We start from the raw sequence: 23266 nt of genomic DNA on the forward strand, positions 1-23266 counted from the left end.
ACAACAGAAACACAAAGTAGTACTGACAGCCTTAATTTCAGCTTGTTGTAAAACGGTGCAATGTTTTTAATGGTCATTTAGCATGTGAAAGTACTAATTACATATTTGTGTGCACAGTGGGAGGCAATATCCAATAACGTTTTTTAATGCAAATTTGGAAAGTATTCATTATTGGTCACTTGATAGGCACATGGTCTTGTTATATATCACCATCAGTAGTAAAAAGAAATGCATTTTTTCCACCAGGGCAGTAAGATGTGAAGTTTAGCTGCTGATCTGAGCTTCTCTGCTGTTACCGTTTCATTACCAATAATATTCATCAGCTGTTTGACTCACGTCAAGAAACACGTAACAAATATACATAACAGAGGCTGGAGAAGAACTACATTAAAATTACAATCCAACAACATATTTTTCTACCAGTCAGTAAAAGTTCAGCTGGCTGATCTGAGCTTCCAGCTGGAAGCTGTTGTTTTATTGCCAATTAGTGATCAGCTGATTGTCTGAGGAACATAACAAAACCAAAACAGAGCGCTGGAGAGAGAGAGAGTCACTACATGAAACTAATACATATTTTACATCACAAGCCAAAGCACACTGCTGGAGAATAAACCAATCCAACCAACCTTACATGTTTTTTCGACCAGGCTGATGCTTCCATGTTCTAAGCCAAGTTTACCGTTTTATTGCCAATTAACGTTACTAATCAGCTGATTGTCTTGCTAATGTAACCGGCAAAGGTAAAGGCTGGAGAATAATAGGCAACATGAAATTAATCCATATTTCACACCACTGACAGGGGAAACACGTCACGGCTCTCTGTGATTAGCTAATAGCTAAAGCTCTCAAACAACGGCTTTCTTTTGCATTGCTAAAGTCTGACAAACTTATTTACCTGTCCAGCAGAAAACAGACAACTTCAGCACCGCTTTGAAAACATCTGTCCCACATTAACGTTACAGCTGTCTGTATCTGTCCCGACTCAGTCTGGCTTCATGGTATAAATCCACAGGCTGTCTGCTCTCGTACTAAATAACACGTGTGTGCTCGTTCACTTGTCCAAATGTCACTTCTCTTTTTACTTCTAATTAACCAGAAGACTGAAGAGAGACTTAGTATTATTTTTATTATTATTATTATTCCCTCTTCTTCTTCTTCTTCTATGGACGCATTTAATGTAGTGACGGGCGTCTACACTGCCGGAATTATACAAGCAGAAGAAGAACGCCGTGATTGTCGGCTATTGTAGAAACATGACGACAAAATACAGCGACCTCCACATGTAGTGGTGTGAGTTTCTATGCAAGCTTACAGGTGTTTAGCCTTGCTCTTGAACGTACCTCTAGAGCATCAGATTAGCTCCACCCAGATCAATAAGCTCATTAGCTGAGCTTATTGAAGGCAGCTGTAGAATCATGGCTACCTCTTTGCATGTTTTGCAGCAGTCCGCTGCCCGCCAGTTTTATGTAGTTTGGCTGATTCCAAGGTTTCCTGTCTGGAGTGGCGTGATGTATTGTCCTTTACAGAGCACCCTGTGTTAAGGTACGAGAAGTTTAAGGAGTGACAGGTAGGGTATGATAACTACCTGAGGTAACTGTTATTTACTTTTATAAATCTGTTGCTAATATGTGTTTTTAATTGTAGGTTGTCAGCTGCTGTTTTGCCTTTGTTAAATTAGGATTTTAACAATTGTTGCTGGTACACTCTGGCTGCAGTGCCTCCAGGTGGCGCTCCACTAGTGGACTATGCGTGTATTTTAGATATAACCAGCTTTATTGTGTTTTACTACTTGTTTTGATCTTTTGAGTGTGGGTTCCTTCACTGAATCTTGTGTTAACGGCACTGGGGCACGATTTGCAGTGAACCGGTTTGCAGTGTCTATCGATTGCGGTGGGTAAGTTGGTACACCCCTGGAGCACTCCCTTAGTTAGACTGCCTCACCACAGCTGGCCCTGGCCCACTCTGCCTTTTTCTTTGGTTCAGTAATATTCAAAATAATAATAAAATTAATGATCTTTGTGTATGGCAATAAAAGTTCCCCATTGACCAAAAAGTAAACCTCCATATTGACCGACCACCCCCCTGTATCTGCATGAAATGGTTTGGTCCTGCCTCAGTGCGCTCACGGTGTTTATATGCAGTCAGTAGATACGCAGAAACACAGTGATCACAATGTTGCCTAGTAAACCAAAATCTGGTTTTCAAAAAAGGGAAAGAGAGGAAAGACAAAGTAAAGCAACAATAATAAAACAACAATAAACATGGTTAAAGCGGACAAAGAAAGAAACCATGTACCTACATAGCCTGTTTAATCATAGAAGCACAAAAAGCACACACTGATGAACAAATCAGCAAAATCAGGCTTAACGCTCTTATATTGAAATGCTTCCTGTGGGATATGTAGCTGAGCAGACAAATGTATTGTTTTTATTTTGTCTTCTGAGTTTCTATTGTTAGCTCATCAGAGACGTTATCCAGTCTGTCAGCACATATAACAGCAAGAGGCAAGGCGGGTTTATTTCTTTGGCACATTTCAACAACAGGGCAACTCAACCTTTACAGAAAAGCAACATGCAGAAGGGAAATATTTAAAAAAAAATACAGTTTAAAAAACTGTCAACTAGAAAATAAAAAGGGGTTGATTTACAACGGTTTTGTAGAATCATAATTTCTATAATGGGTTAGGAATAATCCGGCTGTTCACCTTCCACTGTTCTGTTCTTGTTTTTAACTGATGAGGGTCAGAGCTGATCAGTTTGTGGTGCTCCGGTTACGATGTACAGCAGGGTGAACGCCGTGTGGGTCTAGACACGAAGGCTGTGTTTCTGGCAGACAAAGCGCATCTTGATGGAGCAGTGCTGGTCGTTGAGGCGACCATCGGGGAACAGGTGAGCACAGTCTTCGCCACCAGGGCCCAGGCCGTGACCGTTCCAGTTGTCGGGCTGACCGGGAGCCCATCGCCTGGAGACACAAACAAGAAGGACAAGACAGTTTTAAGCAAACATCTTAAGTTTTCTTCCCAAATTTTGACTCCTAGCTCACTTCAGGTTTTAGAAACGTCCTCAGCGAGCTCAGAGGCTGACGGGGCGTACCTGAACTCCATATAAAAAATGAAGTGACACTGGTGCAATGTCTAAGTTTGAATCTGACCCAGTTCTTACCCTGTTACTATAGCAGTGATTATTTCCACAGATAAACTTAGTATAATTTTTATATTATTTATTTGACCTTTATTTTACCAGGAAGTCTCATTGAGATCAAAAAACTCTTTTACAAGAGAGGCCTGGCCAAGGTAGCAGCCATACATAAACACATCATATTACAATCATGACAAATTTCACAAAAACACCACAAGTCACACGCCTCTGGAGCAACTAGAGGTTAAGTGTCTAGCTTAGGGAAACAATGGTGTCTCACAGTGGATTCGCACCCGGGTCTCTCACAACAAAGGCATGTGTCTTATCCACTGCCCTGTCACCACAACCTCCACCACCATTTATCATGCAATTTCCTTAGAACTTACAGTAGGGATGTCTCTCTGTGTCTGATTGTTGGTTTGTCTTTCTAGTTTAGTTAGCTAAGTTAGCTAGCATAGTTATTGCAGAAAGTTAGCTAACAGAGGGTCTTCATTTTACTTTTTAGTTTCCTCCTCCTTGGTTTAGTGTGCTGTTCATCTTCATTATGGCATTTGTGTGTGTTGGAGGACAGATGACAATCCTGTTACCTCAGGATGACAATGCATCGGCGGAGGCAATGGTATCAGAATTCTTTACATACAGTTCAACAGAGTAATAGACCACACCTCCGCAGTAAAGTAAGCGCACCATAAAACTGTCACGGTTTGGTGTGGGTGAGGCAGGGTTGATCTGGTTGGAGGACCCAAATGCAGGACGTAAGGCAGAGGAGGTACAGTTCAAGGGGTTTTAATATAACAAAAGGCGAGCACACTTACAAACAGAGTGGCTGATAGACTGAGTCCAAAAACAAAGGCTGTCCAACAGAAATCCAAAAGGGTGAAAACCAGAATCCAAAACTGAGCAGGGTAACAGGGAGACACACTGCTACACAGGGTGACAACATACAATGACCCGACAAAGACCAGACGGAAACACCAGGTATATATAAACACAGGGACTAATGAGCAGGGCGGGAGCAACACAGGTGAAAGACATGAGGCTAATGAGGCACAGGCAGGGAGAGAGAGCAGGGGAAAACAGAGACAGACATGCAGGGGGATAACTGGGGTAACAGACATGACAAGGGTTACCGAACACTAGACGACAGACAAGACAGACCCCCAAAACCCAACATACTATAAAGGAAGATACTAACTCAAAAGTGTAACACAAAGAATGGCTGACCGGCAGAGTGTGACAAAAACGTAGTGTGAGTTAACGTGTGCAGTGCGTGACAGGACCATCGACTGTATGATGTATTGAACAGCTGATACGTGCACATTAGTTTCTATCATGGGTAAGTAATAGCTACCCCTGCCAGACAGTAAAGTGTACTAAACTTTACAGTGTAGTGAGGTTAACAAAGCATATCGTTAGTGAACACTGCAGCCGGTGAATTTTTGGTTGTCATGGTAATTGATTAAGTCTGACTATTAACCACACCTCCATTCTCTGTTTGAGAAAGAACGTTAACCAAAAACAGCAGTTAAAACTGGCTGGAGGGGGCTTTCAAATTTATCAATTGATATACACGTTTCTAGTTTAAGATCTTTTTGTTCAACAAAGGTTAAAGTCAAGGTCAACTGGACTTGGTTGAAGATAATAGAAGACGTTTCGTCACTCATCCAAGAGACTTCTTCAGTTCTGACTGAAACTAAGCTATTTAACCTCAGTAGTGTCGTTTACCAGGATCGTCGATTGTAACGACAGTCGTTAAGACTACCTGTGGCCAAGACTGAACGACCATCGTTGGTATCTTCACCTGAGGCCAATAGGTTACGTTTGTTGAGTTTCCTGGGAAGTGATGAAAGGGCCGCATTGTAAGTGGGGGATAAGTGGTGGCGTAGACTGTTCCTTCTCTCTGGCTTGGGCGCTTGTTTGTATGTTTTCCGCTCTGTGGTGCAGTGTTGACCCCTAGCGGATGCTGCAGTGGGTGGTGGGAATTGAAGAGTTGTGGAAAAGTTGTACCTGTACCTGCTTCCCGGTACTTTTTTTTCGTATCACCTCTGTCGAGGTTCCAAGCGCGCTGAGGCAATATTAAAATGTGACATGAAAACACTGCAGACTGCTGATTGGTCAGAGAGAATCGTCACAATTCACAGCATCATCATTGCGCACGCCGGACAGAGGCCAGCAACATAAAGTTTTATATTTTACAATTTTCAGACATTATTTCATCACTAAATTCACTTCTGAGAAATCAGCTGTGTAGATTTCAAATATAGACAGTTTAACGAAAAGTGATGGCGGAACAAAAATGTGCTTGAATGTTTTCGGAGTTGGTGACCTACGCAAGTGGGTCAGTGAGGCCGGCCAGCCGCCCGCTCACAGAGCCCTCTGCTCCCGCAGTCACACAGACCGCTGCAGCAACAACAGCAGAGGAAGGTTTTCATACCGCTTATCTGTCTTTACATTCTGAGTAATGTTGGCACAGAGTGATGGGAGAAAGAAAAAAACACCAATATCGGACAGGAGGAGCGTAACAACCCACCTCCGGTTCATGATGTACGGCGTCTGGTTGACCCACTCCCACCTTCCCGTCCTCTCATCGGTCAGACCCACCCAGTAGAAGATGCCCAGGGTGTGGCGGGTCACAAAGGCCTGAACCAGAGAGACAGACAGCCGAAGATTAAAGTTGTCCCACAAGGACCCGCTCTGGGTCCTCTGCTGTTTCTACACAGATCACGTTTCCTCTCACCCACTCATCGTCGCTGTTGAGTATGACCAGATGGGAGCCATGTGCACTGCACCAGTCTCTGGCTTTGTCCCAGGACAAAGTTGTCTGACTGAAGAAATAACAGCTGGTGCCAAAAATATCCCACTCCAGAGGACAACAGCCGTCCACCACTGAACCTGAGAGACAGACAGGTCAGCAGACACACAGGGGGAAGAGACATTCTACAGTTAGAGGTCTTCTTGAACTTCTGCCTCTCTGGAGAAAAACATCACATTTAGACTTTAGAGTGAGGATGCGTTTAGAAAACAAGCACATACTGTTGTGGATGATGCGTTCGAGGGAACATTTGAGCATCGCGACCGACCTCCTGATGGAGTCCAGAGCTGACAGCTGCTTCAACTCCTCCGACACTGAACACACACAAAACATACTGAATGGGTTCACACGGTGTCAACATAACACAGTTGGCAGTCACTGTTCTGCAGGTGTGTGTTTTAGAGGAGGACACCTGAGGTCAGCTGGTCCTTGTTGCTCTCCACAGCGAACTTCAGGCGGTGAACGTCTTTGGCTGCATCTGGGACGGAGTAACGGGAGATTTTGGACAAATCAGGTTTACGTTTTGAAGAAGGAGAGGAGATCTGGGAGTCTCTTATTAACCCTTACACCCTGTCCTCTGACTGAAAGACAGGTATGTTACCTTTGGTGAGCTGCTGCACTGCGCTCATGGATTCAGTCAGGTTAGAAACAGTGTTCTCCACAGACCACAGTTGGTTCGACGTGTTCGAGTCTGCACACATATAAATATACAGAAAAGCAAAATATCACATTCAGCAATTGTGTGTAAGTCAACAGTTTTCTACCGATTTAAAAATGATTATTAACCAGGATAATTGCAGATAATTTAATCATAAAATGCTGCTTAAACTAAGTCTTCAGCTTATGTTGAAGTAGGACAATGTTTCCTCTAAAACTCTGCTCTCTGCTTTCTAAGATCAGGATAGTTGGACCATGAAAACTAATTCAGTGGTAGTGGTTTTGGACCCAAATGCATGACACAAGTCTGACAGGTTCAGTTCAATGATTTACTAAAGCAAACAAAAGCGAGCACACTTACTAGTTGAGTGGCTGAGTCCAAAGAAACCAAGATAAACGATCCAAAAGGAACACAGTAATCCAACAGAATAATCCAACAAAGTACGATCCAAATGAGGCAGGGCAGGACACAGAACACAACTACACACGATAATAACTGAGACAGAGCACGACAAGCTGGCCGGACCGGACGGGGACTGAACAGAAACACCAAACACATATACACCAGGAACTAACGAGCAGGCGGGAGCAACACAGGTGAGAGGGATCAGGACTAACGAGACAGGCAGGCATAGAGACAACAGAGAGACAGGCATGCAGAGGAATTACTGGGAGAACAGACATAAAACATGTTACTGAACACAAGGCACTGGCAACTGACACAAGAAGAAACAAACTGGAACACAGAACAGACTAAAAACTAATCATACAGATAGACTACAAACTTAGCAGGGAAACGGACTGAACTAAGACCAGAACACAAGATAACCACAAACACTACACAGAGTACACAGAGTACACAGACCAGGAGTAAACACTAAAACATGAACTAAGACACATAAGTAAGAACTAAGACATGGAACCAAACACAGACTAAATAACAGATACTGAACTGACCAATAAATAAACTCACAGAGAACTAAACTCAACAGAACAGAAGACAGGACTAAAGGGAGGGAGGGAGGACAGGAGGACGGCCATGTAAACAAAAGCCAGACAGTCCAGGTAGCAGAGAGGGGGGCCAGACAGGGAACGCTCAGGCTGGCGGCCTGAGAACAGAGAAGGGGGGCGTAAAGTTCAGGGGGACGACCCAACAGGCAGAGCAGGGCGGGAGGGCAAAACAGTTCAGAGGGCCGACCCGGAGGACGAGCCAACAGGCCGGGCAGAATAGGGGGGCAAAACAGTTCAGGAGGTCGTCCCGGAGGCAATCCCCAACAGTCCGGGCAGAATAGGGGGGCACAACAGTTCAGGAGGTCGTCTCATAGGCAATCCCCAACAGTCCGGGCAGAATAGGGGGGCAAAACAGTTCAGGAGGTCGTCCCGGAGGACGACCCAACAGGCCGGGCAGAATAGGGGGAAACAACAGTTCAGGAGGTCGTCTCGGAGGCAATCCCCAACAGGCCGGGCAGAATAGGGGGGCAAAACAGTTCAGGAAGTTGTCCCAGAGGACGACCCAACAGGCCGGGCAGAATAGGGGGGCAAAACAGTTCAGGAAGTTGTCCCAGAGGACGACCCAACAGGCCGGGCAGAATAGGGGGGCAGAATAGGGGGGCAAAACAGTTCAGGAAGTTGTCCCAGAGGACGACCCAACAGGCCGGGCAGAACTGGGGGGCGACGTTGTCCTCCTGGACGAATTCCTGAACTGTTGTGCCCCCCGGGAAACACCAGGAGTTTGGTCTTGCTGTGTATTGTGTAATGTGTGTGTGTGTGTGTGTGTGTGTGTGTGTGCTCACTGCTGGCTCCCAGCGCTATGATCAGAACCAGGATGACTGTAGCCGTCAGAGCAGGAAACAACCAGGGCCTGAACCTGGAGACTCCTGAGAACGAGACAGGACGAGGCTCTGACAGACAGACAGAGAGATGGGAGGTGACTTTCATTTTACAGGAAAGACAAAACCACCAGCTATGTTCACAGAACACACACAGTTTGGTCAGCCACGTGCACAGACGGGTGGGGAGGCGGACAGGTACCTTTGTTCCAGAAGGAGCTGGCGTCCTCTTCAACATCATCATGGTATTCAGTCGTCATGTTGGTGTCTCCCTCTCTGTCTCTCTGCATCTCCCCTCTTCTTCTTCTTCACGCTGACAACCAGTCTGACTGTCCAAACACGGAGCCGAGGGTCATTGCCCACCAAAAACGCACTTTGAACTGGAAAACAATGTGAGGTGAAGCTCTGCTGATGTCACTCTGTCAGTCCGGACTAAAGCTTACCAAGGAAAGGCAAATGCTTTCTGAGGAAAGTGTGACATGCTTCCACTGTAAACCTGCAGCGAGTGAAAACAACCTAAATATCTTAAAATGTTGATTCTTTGGAGCTGCTGAAGTGTGTTTGTGGGGGATCAGCAGTTAAAGTGTAACTTCTACTTGAAGTGTTAGAAGTGAAAGAAATGGGAAGTGCCAGCTGAGTGAAAGGGGGGGAAGTGGCTTTTAAAGTGTCAACACTCAAACAAGATAGTTAGAGTAGAAAATGCTGAGAATGTGTAGGTTGCAGCCGTCAGTGTGAGAAGTGTTGAAGTGTGAGAACTCAAAGGAGGTGAAATGCCAAAGGTGCTCAAAGGAGTTGAAGTGAATGGATGAGTAACCAGCAAACTCCACTGAGTCCCCATCCACACTACTCCGTTTTAGTTTACAAATGGAGAATTAAAACAAATACGATCTCCGTCCACAGCAGCTTCTTAGCTGCGTTTTGGAGTTGATCTCTCTACATTAAAAGACTCAAAACGCACATCTAGTGGCCGTTCACGTCCACTGGGCATGCAGGTGCCAGCGGAAATATAAGGCAGATGGTCTATTCCTTAGTTACAGAAAATTTGGTAAAATAAAGTACTACAGACGAAGAACCGCACCAGATTTTATTTTGCATGGACCAATAACGAGCTGGGACTGTAACTGAATGTATCACAGGAGTTAAAAGTGGCTGTGGTGGCAGGAAACAGACTGCGAGTTGTCCCAAAGTAAACAGAGACATGCACAGTACAAGTGTAGGCTGTATTTGTTATTTACACGGTAATAAAAACACAAAATCAAAAACTCTGTCAGCAGCAGTGTTTCTGCTTCGCATGACTTATGAGACCCAATCAGAGAGCCAAACGTGAGCGTCTGCATCACCGTTTCTAAAGTCCTCTATTTTTGCCCGTCCGCACTGAAACGCTACCCCGGAGTTTTAAAACAGAAATCAGGGTCGGCAGCGTTTCCAAACTTCTCCGTTTTAGTCCGGACAGGAGGTGCAAACGTAGCAAAAGGTCTCCGTTACAGTTGCGCAGCGGCTGCCGGAGCCATTCATGGCCATTCTGGTCAATGCTCGTGAGTCCCTCTGCAGAGAACACGCAGCGAGTTTATTTGTGACGGAAGCAGCACACAGCAGATCGAACCAGAAGGAAGTCACAGAACGGCATAGAGAATCCATTCAATTTTCAAAATAAAATACCCTGTGCAGCCTCCTGATCATAAAACAATAAACACAGTTAAAGCGGGTAAAAAAAACCAAACCATTTACCTACGTAGCCTACTTAATCACAGTAGAAGCACAAAAAGCAAAATCAGGCAAAAAGCTCTTATTCTGAAATGCTCCCTGTGGAATATGCAGCTGAGCAGTCAAAAAAATGTATTAATGTTTTTATTTTGTCTTCTGAGTTTCTATTGTTAGCTCATCAGAGACGTTATCCAGTCTGTCAGCACATATAACAGCAAGAGGCAAGGCAGGTTTATTTCTGTGGCACATTTCAACAACAGGGCAACTCAACCTTTACAGAAAAGCAACACATTAAAAAAATACAGTTTAAAAAAGAGTCAACTACAAAATAATAACAGGTTAATAACGCACATCCTTAATAAGGATTTTGTAGAATTTACTTTCTATAATGGGTTAGGAATAATCCGGCTGTTCACCTTCCACTGTTCTGTTCTTGTTTTTAACTGATGAGGGTCAGAGCTGATCAGTTTGTGGTGCTCTGGTTACGATGTACAGCAGGTTGAACACCGTGTGGGTCTAGACACGAAGGCTGTGTTTCTGGCAGATGAAGCGCATCTTGATGGAGCAGTGCTGGTCGTTGAGGCGACCATTGAAGTGCAGGTGAGCACAGTCTTCACCACCAGGGCCCAGGCCGTGACCGTTCCAGTTGTCAGGCTGACCGGGAGCCCATCGCCTGGAGACACAAACAAGAAGGACAAGACAGTTTTAAGCAAACATCTTTAACTGAGTTTTCTTCCCAAATTTTGATGAGCTCGGAGGCGTACCTGCGCTCCATGGTGTACGGTGTCAGGTTGACCCACTCCCACCGCCCGGTCCTCCAGTCTGACAGACCAACCCAGAAGAACTGAGAAGCTGTCTCACGGATCACAAAGTCCTGAACAAACAGACTTGTTTTGTAAAAAACATCAAACACTGGTCCAAGTAGCATGTTAGCGTCCTAACATTAACATGCTAACTGTGACACCTGAAGTAAACTATGACTTTAAACATCATAAGTCTTGAATATAGTTGGTAGCTTCTGTTTTTGTGCTAAATGCATAAAACAAATATGCCATCTTGTTATTGATGCTCCTTTATTTGGTCACGTTGTCTCCATCTGCTCGACTGGACCAGTGGAGATTAGCAGGGGCGGATTGGCAATTCTGGCATATGCCAGAGGGGCCGGACTATTTGTTTCGGGGTGGGCAGGTCAGATTGATATTAATATCAGTGCTTCCCACACATTAGCTTGAGGTATGTTAAGGGCCGCTCAAAATATTTGGCGACCTATTTAAGCATTTTGCAGAGAAACGCTGAGAGAAATTTTCACCGCGGGTGAAAACGGTATCACGGGTGAAAATCACAAGTGCTGTGTCATTTCGGCCCCTTCATAAAACAGCTCACTGCTGATGGAGAAAGTCAACAGGGCCGACATCATCACACCCCTCTTTTCAGACCTTATGTCACCAGCTCTTTTCAACACAAAGTGACGCCCTTGCTGTTACATCCAGTCGGCTTCCTGCTTGTATTATTTCACCATCTGTAAACAAATGTAGCCTAAGTAGTGAATGTGTGTTCGTGGGGATACGTGGTAAGGTGGGCTGGCGTCACTTCAGTGCCAGGGCTGAATTTTTGTCCCAGTCCGCCCCTGGCGATGAGCATGGCTAATTCAGGGTCAACAGTTAGGTTTGTCCTATAGAGGCTACCATAGTACATCTGTAAACAGGATGTAGTTTTAAACAGAGTCGGTTTCATTGGTTCGTTTTACACCTGTTGCCTTTTATTGGATGGATCAGGAGGACACTGCTGTTGAATTCAACAAGTCCTCCGACCTAAACGACAACAAAGGTCGTTTATCCCTGCCACCTAAAACAACGCGTTCTCACTGCCTGACTCGTCACATATGGCTGCATGGTCAAGAGCCATCGTCGTCAGCTTGTAACGCACTGGGGATCCCTTTACCGTCCTAGTTCGACGCAGTGCTGTAGTGTCAGTTTTTGATGGTAAAGACCAGGGTTTGTGTCCCGTGTGAAACAAAAAGTCAACATTAAGTATTTTTAGTTAGAAGAGTTACGTAAATTGACGTAAGTTCCGTTAGTTAACTTACGTGTTAGCTGACATACATAGTTATTTTAACCTAAACCGTGATCTTTTCCGAACCTTAACCAAGTTGCTACGTTTCACGACTTAATAACACGCCATTTCAAAATGGCGATGTTTCGAAACGCTAGCGTTTTATTTTGAAAGTCATTGCATTTTTCTTGTTGCTAACTTTACCGAAAGCTGTATATTTGTTGTTGCTAAGCGTTGCTAACTTTACCGCGGAGCCCTAAATTCAATAAATGAAGCAAAAGGGGTACCCAGGTCGTTAAAAGGCGACACCAAACGGCCTTGACAAAGCGAGTCGGGAGTGAGAATGTGTTGCCCAAAACGACACGTATGAGCGTTTCCCGTACCGTCCAGCAACAGGCGACTGGACCTTAACTACGTTATGTTAGCCACGTTACCCATGTCACATGTCATTTTACAGGTTGTGCAAAGGTCGCTGTTTAGTTAGGATTTGTAATTGTGGATAGGGTCAAATGAAGGGTCAAATGAAGTAACTTACGTAAAGCCTAAAGTAAACCGTGACTACGGCTGCGTGGCGTTATGGCTTCGTCCTTGTTGCCTGAGCTGATTGCTGCCATTATAGTCAATGCCCGTGAGTCCACCTGATGCAGCAGCAGCAGTGCGTCCCAGACGCTAGCCACGTCAAGCAGCACAGAGCAGATGGAAACAGGCAGGAAGTCAGTCATAGAACTCCCGATCGTAAAAACACCAAATAAACATTTAACAACATAACGCCTACTTAAATACAGTAGAAGCACCAAATGCAAAAACTGATTACCAAATCAACAAAATCAGGCAGGCAAAATGCTTTTATTCTGAAATGCTCCTTGTGGGAAATGCAGCCTGAAGTTGACGGAACAAAACGGGGTCACATAGAGATAAAAGGACAAGTTAATAACAAGTCAATAATGTGGGACAGGCTGCACGCTGCGCTGCTGAGACGCTTCCAGTGGACGCTGACGCCGGGCTACGGACGCATCAACACTGTGTCGCAGCCATAACGTGGTGTCATCAGTGGATTTCAGGAGTAAGTCATTTACTTGGTTTCACATGGGGCTCTAACGTCGTTCTCCGGGCTTTGACTCATCCCACCCCTTGCTACCGTTGTACGGCCACTAGGAGCTGCAGACACAAACGTGAATGTGGGTCGTGTCCTTACAAATAAGCTATGTGGGCGTCTTTCTGGCGAGGACAATCTCATTGAATACACGTACTCTGCAGCAGGACGGCTCCATCAGCAAAGAAAATACAGAAGTTCGTTTGTGAGGTATCTTGGGTGTTTTGACCGGCTGGTTGGCGCTAGAGGAAAAGTCTGGGACGGTCTGGTGAACATGGACTACGTTATGTCGGGGAAATCCATCTCTGCGCACACCTGGATGCAGAAGGACTTTATACCACACCTGACAGACGGACAGACAGACGTACGGACAGGCTGTCTCACCCACGCCTTGTCCGTGTGGACTATGAGCAGGTGAGCATCCTCTTTGTCACACCAGTCTCTGGAGTCGTTCCAGGACAGGGACAACTTGCTGAAGAAAAAACAGTCGGATTCGAACTTCTCCCAACCAAGAGGACAACAGCCGTCAACCACTGAGCCTGAGAGACAGAGAGGGACAGGCGTGAGCGTCTGTCGGTCTGTAAATGTGTAATTTTAAATGTTTCACTATGTGTGTCACTGTACTGTTCTTGATGATGTGTTCAAGGGAACATTTGAGGGAGGCGACCGCCTTGCTGAGAGAATCCAAGGCGGACAGCTGCTTCAACGCATCCAACACTAAACACAACACACAGACGGTAAATACACACACGACACACAGATCAAATATAAAGAAGGCGCTTCACAGTGTTCTAAAAAAAACAGAAGACTTTAGGAAAAAGAAAGTAACTACTAGGCATTTTAGAGGAAATAAGATTTTATTTATCCTCCTCAGAGAGGAATCCCCTCTCTGTGGGTAAAACACACTCATGTGCTGCTTATTTCCTCCATCAATCGATTGATTGGTTTGTAAAGATTCTTTTACCCAAAGCCCAAAATGACACCTTCGATAATTAAAATCTTAATTACACATCTACAGAAGGTTTCTTTTGTCATCTGAGGAGGAACAACAACAACAACAAGGTATAATAATAAAGGAATGTAATAATACAACTAGGACGTGTAGGTGGCTCAAATATAACTGTTTAAACTTAGTAAATATTGTTCTTTAAATTACACAGAACAAGGAAAAATATTTCCCCCTTTGCTAAAATGCCAAATGACTCCCTTGTTCGTGGAGGTCTTGTTAGTAACAGATTGAAGCGAGCTCTGCAGTGAATCTGCACTGTGAAGTGCTGCCTGCAGCGGTACGAGCACACTGATTGGTTCAGTCAGACAGACCTGAGGCCAGCTGGACCTTGTTGTTCTCCACAGCAAACTGCAGCCGCTTAGCCTCATTAGCTGTTTCTGGAAGGAAGGACAGGAAACTGAAAGATTCAGCACGATGTGGTTACACGTAAAATGACAGTTGCTTTTGTCTCTTCGTCCCTGCCTGATATTTTCTGTAATCCCACACTCTGTAAGGCGAGACAGTCAAATAGGCTTTAATGCCAAATTTAGTCATATCACAATAAAACTTTACCACTTGATTAAACATAAATACAAGCTTTTTTTGATTTATGTATACATTTTTAATATACAACTCAGGGCTTAAATATACACTCATATGCATATCACACAAATCCATTTTCCAGCACTTTGATAAGAGTCAGATTAATTTTGGGGGTTTTATTGTGATAATATACCAAAAGACCAGACATTTCTAGAACAGTTTATCAAAATATACATATAAAATATATATTAAGATATATCAAGTTTTTTCATGGATTTATTGAAAATGTGACACTCCTATGTGTGATTGACTTTTCCCCACTATTTTACAGATATAATGCCCCAAAAATGAGAATAATAAAAAGTATTTTTTTTAAACTCTGTAAATGTCTTGATATAAGACCTTAGAAACAGTGTGATGACACTCAAACCTCTTTGAAGGATGAGGAAAATGACTTGGCGTGCAGGAAACATGTCATTTAGAGAAAACGGCTTTGCCAGCTCAATAGAAACGCACTTAGCATAAACATTACTGTTTGTCAAGAGAACACATCTCTTATAGATATTCGGTCCAGCTAACATTGTGCTCTAGAAAACAGACTTTCAAATGAAATGTAATTCTATACGGAGAGTTTTAAAAAGACCAGTCAAACGTCATCATAGAAAAGACAAACAAAGATGAAATATACGTCTGAAGTTGACGGGCTGAGTGTAAAATAGACAAAAAATAATGTTTATAGATATTATTCAAAGATTTTTTGTACATTTTGTGAAAGTATGGTAATAATAGTATCATTTTGGACTGTAGCATCTCATCTTAAATGGACTTTTCAAGTGCTTTGATTTGAGCTGTAACTCTTGTACAACATCTCCCAAGCAAAGAATCACTTTAAGCACCAGACTTACAAAATCCAAACAATGACAAAGTAAATACTGTAAATCTTCAATGAAAAGCTTTTAGTTGCCTCACTGACTATAAATCTGGTACAAGCCTTTTATTCTTTTCACATTAAACTCTCTGAATATTAATTTAAACTTTTTGGATTACCATACCGGAAAATCCGACGGAAAAATGAATTGTGGAGAATCTCTCTAACACGTATTACAATGTGTAGCATTCTGACATTTATGTGCAATCTGAGCAGCTCAGCTCAAGCAGGCGACCTTGTGGGCTTTAAGAGGTTTTATACATCCAAAGAACTCCTTTAAAAACCAGACCAGGCGTCTAACTAAGACCTGTGTTTAGGCCAGGCCAGTAACAGGGACATGCATGTAATTGGGACCAAACTTTCAATTTAGGCTTTGGGGTAAGTTAAAATTTTTTTATAAAATACTGTCTCTAGCACGAGTATTTTGTTTTTCATTATTTTCTTTTCCTGGCTTCTCTAGTCCTGATCAGACAGGACTCACTCTGGAGGGTTAAAACAGTGATGTGCACCAGCCTGCTTTTATTTGGAAAAGCCTACACTTTACTGGTTCTTCCTGGAACTTAGATGTAAGTAAAGAAGAAGAAAACAAAAATACAGTGAAAAAAGGGAAGTAACTACTGGGCATTTCAGAGGAAATAAGAATCACCACTCGTGACTGTATCAAACTTTAGATTATTAATATTTTCATTATGGATCAATCTGCTGAGTGTGTGTGTGTGTGTGTGTGTGTGTGTGTGTGTGTGTGTGTGTTACCATGAGCCTGCTGCAGTGAGGCGTTCAGGGACTGGATGATGTCGCTCATGTTGGAAACAGTCTGGTCCACAGTCCACAGGCGATTCGATGTCTTTGCGTCTGATCACACAGAGACAGAAACTACAGCACACGTAACCAAAGTGCGTTTCTGCTACTTACGTTTTTAAACACTACATGTATGACTGGTTAGATTATTCAGATAAAATCATAAAAGCCAAACTCAATAACTAAAATGTATTTTCATAAACCTGAAACCCTGTAAAGTCTTTAAAGGTCCAGTGTGTAATATTTCTGAGGATCTAATGACAGAAATGCAATATAAGATCCATAACTATGTTTTCAGTGGTTTATAAAGACCTCACATAATAAACCGTTATGTTTTTATTACCTTAGAATGAGACATTTATATCTACATACACTTACATGGACGTCACCATGTTTCCACAGGAGCCCAAATGGACAAACTGCTGGACAATGTGTGTTTTCGACACTATGTTGAATACGTACAAAGAAGTAGTAGTAATAGTAGCAGTAGTAATCTGGTTTGTTAGAAGTAAGAAGAGAAGTGAAATTTGGACAATTGGAAGACCACATGTATTATTAAGCATACTACCGCAGTCAGGCACCGCAGGCCACCGTAGCTTCTCCTGCACGTTTGCAAAGGGAGCGGTGAGTGAGCCGTTGGTTGCAATCAACAACCCTCACCACTAAAACTTACACACTGAACCTCTAAATTAGCTGTGACAACAAAAAAGAGGCAGAGCCAGCTAATAAAGGCAAGCTGGAGAGCCGGTTTTCCTGCGACATGGCAGAATCATTTATATATTTTATATAAATATATATATATATGTGTGTGTGTGTGTGCGCACACTCACTGCTGGTCCCCAGTGCTATGATCACAATCAGGAGGACGACAGCTGTCAGAGCAGGAAACAACCAGGACCTGAACCTGGAGAGTCCTGGAAACGAGAGTCCTGGGCGAGAGACAGAGGGAGTATCTGACAGACAGACAGACAGACAGTTCATCACTTTATCGCATCAGAGTCCAGACAAACATGTTTTGTTTAAAATAACAAAACATTATATATCCAACATCCATCCATTTTCCACAGGGAGTTTAAATTGTTTATTAAGCTATTAAGAAAGAGGAGGAGGAGGATTTTCTCAGCCTTTCAGTTTCTCACAAGCAGCGGAGGCATTTTTCCATTTCGGAAGGACACATCCGGCCTGCAGGGTAGTTAATGCAGTGGCGTGCTGTATAGCAGTGATAGTCCACGCCGTGTTTAGCATTAGTGAAGCACTGCAGCAGCAGACGGACAGACGAACAGATACCTTTGATCCAGAGGGCGCTGCTGTCCATCTCGTTGTCATAATGGTTGTCTGTCATCATGACAGTGTCTCTCTGTCGGCTGTCCTTTAAGATGATGGTCTTCACTCTGTCTGCCTAAACAGCCACCAAACCACAATCAACTGAGGATATCATCCGTTTAGAAATCATTAATAAAGAACCTGCCTCACAATCTCAATGAGTTTTTATAGTTTTTTTTGTTTATTTGTTTATTTATTAGGGACAATGCAAAATAGACACATTGTAATAGATCACTATAACTAATTTGCAACCCCTGTCCCTGGTTAGGCTACATACATCATCATTACCAAGAAAACAGAAACAATCAACAAACAAACAAACAACAAAAACAAACCCATCAGGAAAAAACAAAATAAATAGTCACATTATATACATATATCTGTGTAAATGTCAATTTATAAGTGCGTCTGCACAAGGCATGATTTGGTTTTGTTTCAGCCAGAGTTTCACCTTTTCATTAAATGTTTTCAGATTGGTTTGTGTTTTTATTTCTGATGGTAGGGCTTTCCTACAATGGATCCCTTTTACAGAGAAGGATTACTGACCGAAAGTGGTTTTGTGCTGTGCCACCTTGCAGTTGCCACTTGCTGATCCCCTGGTGGTGATTCTATTAGTATTTGTTTTTGTCACATATGGACAAAGTACAGCTGGAGCGAGATTATTCACACATTTAAAAATCAATTTGATAAAAGAGAACTTAATAAAACAATCATAACTTAGCATATTATACTTTTTCAGTATTATACAATGATGCCATTTCATTTGTTTTTGATCCATTATTTTCAGTGCTTGTTTATGTAGTGATATAATAAGTTTAAGAGTTGACTGTGAAGCCTGGCTCCATACAGTAACACAATAAGAAAGATGGGAGAATATCATGGCATGCATAAACAGTTGAGATGCCTTGAGGGGTATATATTGTCTAATCACTCTGAAACAGTTCAAATCCTTTCTTCTCATGGAAAAACATATTGACACAGTCTTTGTCAGATTCAGAGTTAAGTGATTGTTTTTAAGCCATAGAGAGACTCCCTCCATTTCGCTTGTTAATATCTCTGCTGCTACACAAGGGGTTTTGGCTGTTACATAGCTAACTGTGTCATCAGCATACATCTGACATCCAGCTTTTTTACAACTTGATGGTAAGTCGTTTATGTATAGGCTGAAGAGCAGTGGCCCCAAAATCGAGCCTTGTGGAATTCCCATTGTAGATTGTCGGGGGGTTGAATATTCTGCATTGATTTTAACACACTACTCTCTTGATTCGAGATAGGATGCAAACCAGCCAATTGCTTGCTCAGAAAAGTTAAAAGTACTTAGTTTGTTCAAAAGCACTTCACGGTTCACAGTATCAAAGGCCTGTTTAAGATCTATAAACACTGCTCCAACTACATTACCCTTATCCAATGAGGACTTGATGTGTTCAGTGAGGTAGCAGTTGGCCATTTCAGTCGAATACCCTGGTCTAAATCCAAATTGTTTAGGATAAATAAGTAAATTATTTTCAAGGTTGTTCTGCAACATTTTTTTTCCAGGATCTTTGAGAGAACTGGTAGAATAAAGATTGGTCTATATGTAACGGAGTTTAAAAAGCACTTTAATAATTCATATTTTCAAATTTGCATCTGTGGATTTTATCTATCATTTAATGATTTTATTAAATATTTGTGAATTTTATCTCATTGAGTGGTTTTTATTTATCTTTATTTTTGCTATTTTTTTCTGTGGAAATGTCCTTAGCTGCACACTATCCCTTTTGTACCTCCTAAGCTTCCGTAGCGTGTGACCAATGTAGCTCGTCGGAGATTTCAGCGTCTCTTCCCTTGAGTTAACGTTGTATTTTTGTATGTTTAGGAAGCAGAGGTGCAGTAAGAGGAAGCCAGAAGGCAATTAATGTGTATTGTGTTCTACAGGAGCCAATAAATTGTGAAAAAGAATATATTTCCATACAATTGCTTACTTGGTCTGGTGCACCAGCCTTCAAAATTGGTGTCAGCTTCAAAATTTTGAGCAAGCTCCTCCACTTTTAGCTTTTCTTAAGCATCACAGTGATCCTGTGTGGGTACACAAACTGACAGGAGCTGCTAACGGCTATTTCAGCTACTGTTAATGGGGACAGTTTGGCTATATGTGAACCCAGAGAGCCTAAAACCAGGTCTGTACAGAGAACAGCAGTACCAGCCTGCAGCTGGTGGTTTCCCAAACATGTTGTTGTCAGCATCTGTCAGATTCACAGCAACATTTTTGACTTCCTCCATTTTCCCACAAATGTCAAATTTCACACTGATCCAATAAAATGCAGCAGAATAAAAAACAACTAATAACGGTGATGTTAAAATTACCCCACCTCCTCTACAGACTGAACAAGATTATTTTGTTGTCAATTTTCACTCTCAGTCATTTAAATCCAAGACGAGTTTAAATTAATTGCGACTAGTAAAACCAAAACCATTAACTAGACTACTAAAACCAAAGATAAAATAAAATGAGTTCAAACAACCTGTCTCACCTTAAAGTCTCTCGTAGAAACAGTCCAGCTGGAAAGAAGAGTTGTTTTCTGTCAGACTTCTTCAGAAACAAGAATCTCTGTTTCCTCCTCCCGTCAACATCTGTAAAAACTGTCCAGTCATCATTTCAGAAATACTTCTGGGCCAACGTTTCATAATTTCTCAGATGTTCAGATCTCTGCAGTCGAATATTATTTTCTCTGCTTCCTATGAATCACCCAGAGATTTGCTGAAGACACCAGAACTTCCCTTTTTATTCAGTTCACACTTCCTCAAATGAGTCCAAAAGGTCCACATCAAACTGTGGGAAGTTTACAAACACGAAGATTCAACCTTTAACACACAGGGGGAAAACATGTTTACTCAGAAAAGCTTTTATTGCCAAGTATTCAATTCAATTTCAATTCTATTGATATAGCGTCAAATCACAACAACAGTTTTCTCACAGCGCTTTTCATCAATCAATCAGAGCAGGTCTAGACTCTATGATGTTATTTACAGAAGCCCAACAATTCTTCACCAAGAGATCCTGGCGTAGGTTCCTGGGGAGTGAAGGGCCATGTTTACAGCGTCGGGAGTGAAGGGCCATGTTTACAGCGTCGTCTTTTGGCTCTGTAGACGAACTGCAGGGGGTCCAGGAGTGGCTCTGTGATGGATTATAGGTGGTACAACACAAGGCGCTGAAAGGACTTCTTAACCACAGAGGTCAGGGCAGGGGGGGCGCCAGGAATTTTGGTCCCCATGACAAAAAAAATCAAATTAGACCCCCTCTGCGCAGCTGTTGTCACTACTTCTCTAGGACCTAACTGTCCCATCAAAAGCTTTACATAACTCTAATTAAAGGCTTGCAAGTGTCTGGCTTCTTGTAGTGCAATATTAGTACTAGCACAAGAGGATGCAGGTCACTATTTGCTTCTCAAATAAATTGCCCTTCATGATGGGAATAATAAAGTCTGTATCTATAGATGTCATTTAACGGCCATAATTCAATCTAAATGAACGTATCAAACTGGGTTATTTTAATATAGTCTGTAACTTACATGCAGGCTGAGTTAAGCTGCTGTCCAGCATCCAGTACAGACAGGGAGGTGTTTTTTTATTTTATTTATTTCATAATGATCATTAGGTGGGAAAATAATTTGTGTTTGAATTTCTGTCCTTAAGAAATATTTCATTGTCTTTTTTTTTTGTTATGGTAAAAAGAGCAAGAGTGAGATAGAGAAGAAATCCCTGGAACGACGCTAACTCATTAACACCATGCTGCTCCCCTTCTTCACTGGGACACTGGGCTGCTGACTCACCTGTTGTTAGTCTGCTAAAAGGGGCGAGCACAATGATTTAATATGAATATCTTGGTAAACGTTTCCCTGCGCTGATTAAGTGTTGATGAAATGTTGTCTAACACTAGTCTGCAGCTAGCTAGCTGTGGACATTAAGCCAACAGGTTAACACCTCTCTCAGACTAAACGCTGCCCACCTGTAACTGGGTTACAGATTGACATCCTTTTGTTTGTCTTGCTTGTGATCACTGTGTTTCTGCCGCATCTACTGACTGCATATAAACACCGTGAGTGCACTGAGGCAGGACCAAACGCTTTCATGCAGGTACAGGGGGGTGGTCGGTCAATGTGGAGGTTTACTTTTTGGTCAATGGGGATTTTTTTACTTTTACTGTCAAAAACAAGTAAAAACAAAGCGATCATTCTTTTTATTATTACATTTGGAATATATTTAATGTCTGAACATAGAATATTAAATATTCTAAGTTTCCTGCTTTCATTTTCATTTTCTGCAGCCATGCTAGCAGCTCTGTGGGGCTGTACTGAGGCTTTATGATACATGAAGTTAAAAGAGTAGGCTACTCATTGTGACAGGATGAGGTTTTTCCCTCCCTCTTACCTGTGCAGGGGAAGGCGCACCAGCACACCTGGGGCTCATCCCCTTTGATTGGGAGAGGTGGGGGCTCTATTTAAGCCTGTGACTCGGGTGTGGGCTGGTGTGCTGCACGCCTGTTGCGGCTGCCAGAGGTTGTCAGTTTACTGCGCAGGACGTCTATTTTATTTTATCCTCGTGCCTCTCTGTGTTTGTTTTGCCGTGCGGGTGGTGTCGTCCCACAGAGCAGACTTTGTTCGGCCGTGGACGCTCCCCGTGTGGATAGATGAACACAGCTGGCGTTGGGTGCCTCGGTGAGCTGCATGCCTCCCTGTTCCGACCCATTTGGTGTTTATCAAGGTCAGACCTAGTCTTGTTTGTTATAGCTGGGTGCTGTGGGGTTGCGGGGATTGCGTGCCCCCCTGCCGGGTCTGAGGGTGGCCTGTCCTGTGAAGTGCCTTCTTTGCCTGTTTGCTAAAATTTATTGCGGCCCCGTTTTAATGGTGCGTTTTCAAATCACAGCGGGACCGACCTGCAGCCTTGTGCAAGCTGCTGCCGGGTGCCACTATTATCTGAGGGGTTAACACGCTTTCTCCTCCCTCTCTTGCTGTCCAGGATACCGGTATAGAAACTGGCTGTACACTGATACAGAAAGTGTCTGGATATGTGAGACTGTCCTGGATGCACAGAGCTGGTTTGGACCGATGCGTCTAAGTGTTTCAACATCCAGACATTGGCCTTGTAAATATTGGTATTTACTGGGTACATATTGCATGTGGGTTTTTGTTCTTCTCCTTGTGATTGATTTTGATTCTTTAATTATGTATGTGGCTTTGTTTAGAATTGTTTTTTATTTTGTTTTCTAATAGAGCAGGTGTTGCTATTTTAATATATGACATGATAAATGTATTTTTTTATTTTTTTATAATTTATTGTCTCTGACCCCTAATTTTTGATAAACGGATCTGTGTCCTTTAAAGGTCGTGGGCCTATCCCAAGTGGCTTTGTCAGACATTTTTAGC

The 23266-nt window shown here is 42.8% G+C and overlaps 3 protein-coding genes across 4 annotated transcripts in view; all 3 read right to left on the reverse strand.

The window, feature by feature from the left end:
- LOC119912601 (zinc finger protein 2-like) overlaps positions 1 to 23266 on the reverse strand; it is a 746717-nt gene that overhangs the window by 669035 nt on the left and 54416 nt on the right. The gene's annotated exons all lie outside the window — the stretch shown is intronic.
- LOC119912670 (C-type lectin domain family 10 member A-like) lies at positions 2293 to 8797 on the reverse strand. Of its 2 annotated transcripts, XM_038731958.1 has the most exons (8): positions 8638 to 8797; positions 8400 to 8507; positions 6551 to 6640; positions 6362 to 6427; positions 6171 to 6263; positions 5875 to 6029; positions 5668 to 5777; positions 2293 to 2961 (listed from the first exon to the last, which is right to left on the reverse strand). In XM_038731958.1, exons 1-8 carry the CDS (start codon positions 8723 to 8725, stop codon positions 2805 to 2807), a joined length of 867 nt encoding a protein of 288 aa, XP_038587886.1. In that variant the 5' UTR covers positions 8726 to 8797; the 3' UTR covers positions 2293 to 2804. The 2 variants fall into 2 exon arrangements, with proteins under 2 accessions (XP_038587886.1, XP_038587885.1); XM_038731957.1 differs by lacking the exons at positions 8400 to 8507; positions 8638 to 8797 and adding an exon at positions 6968 to 8366.
- On the reverse strand, positions 10268 to 20524 carry LOC119912687 (C-type lectin domain family 10 member A-like). Its single transcript, XM_038731975.1, has 9 exons — positions 20375 to 20524; positions 17829 to 17940; positions 17372 to 17494; positions 16497 to 16595; positions 14605 to 14670; positions 13909 to 14001; positions 13669 to 13823; positions 10904 to 11013; positions 10268 to 10812 (listed from the first exon to the last, which is right to left on the reverse strand). The coding sequence occupies exons 2-9, from the start codon at positions 17884 to 17886 to the stop codon at positions 10656 to 10658; spliced, it is 861 nt and encodes a 286-aa protein (XP_038587903.1). The 5' UTR covers positions 17887 to 17940; positions 20375 to 20524; the 3' UTR covers positions 10268 to 10655.

The sequence above is a fragment of the Micropterus salmoides genome, unplaced genomic scaffold, assembly GCF_014851395.1.
Source record: "Micropterus salmoides isolate LMB-PRFRI ecotype aquatic unplaced genomic scaffold, ASM1485139v1 Ms_hic_scaffold_2, whole genome shotgun sequence".
Classification (NCBI taxonomy): Eukaryota; Metazoa; Chordata; class Actinopteri; order Centrarchiformes; family Centrarchidae; genus Micropterus; species Micropterus salmoides.

What these genes read in the sequence shown, in the direction of transcription:
- LOC119912670 (XM_038731957.1), bottom strand. Translation starts at nt 7,262, where the DNA reads ATGCCTGTCTCTCTGTTGTCTCTATGCCTGCCTGTCTCGTTAGTCCTG. An exon ending in TGGACTCAGCCACTCAACTA is followed by an intron (nt 6,641 to 6,967) that starts GTAAGTGTGCTC and finishes ATATGTGTGCAG; the next exon opens with ACTCGAACACGTCGAACCAA. An exon ending in CCGTACATCATGAACCGGAG is followed by an intron (nt 2,962 to 5,667) that starts GTGGGTTGTTAC and finishes TTGTGTCTCCAG; the next exon opens with GCGATGGGCTCCCGGTCAGC.
- LOC119912687 (XM_038731975.1), bottom strand. Translation starts at nt 17,886, where the DNA reads ATGATGACAGACAACCATTATGACAACGAGATGGACAGCAGCGCCCTC. An exon ending in CTCACTGCAGCAGGCTCATG is followed by an intron (nt 14,671 to 16,496) that starts GTAACACACACA and finishes CCTTCCTTCCAG; the next exon opens with AAACAGCTAATGAGGCTAAG. An exon ending in TCCACACGGACAAGGCGTGG is followed by an intron (nt 11,014 to 13,668) that starts GTGAGACAGCCT and finishes CTGTTTGTTCAG; the next exon opens with GACTTTGTGATCCGTGAGAC.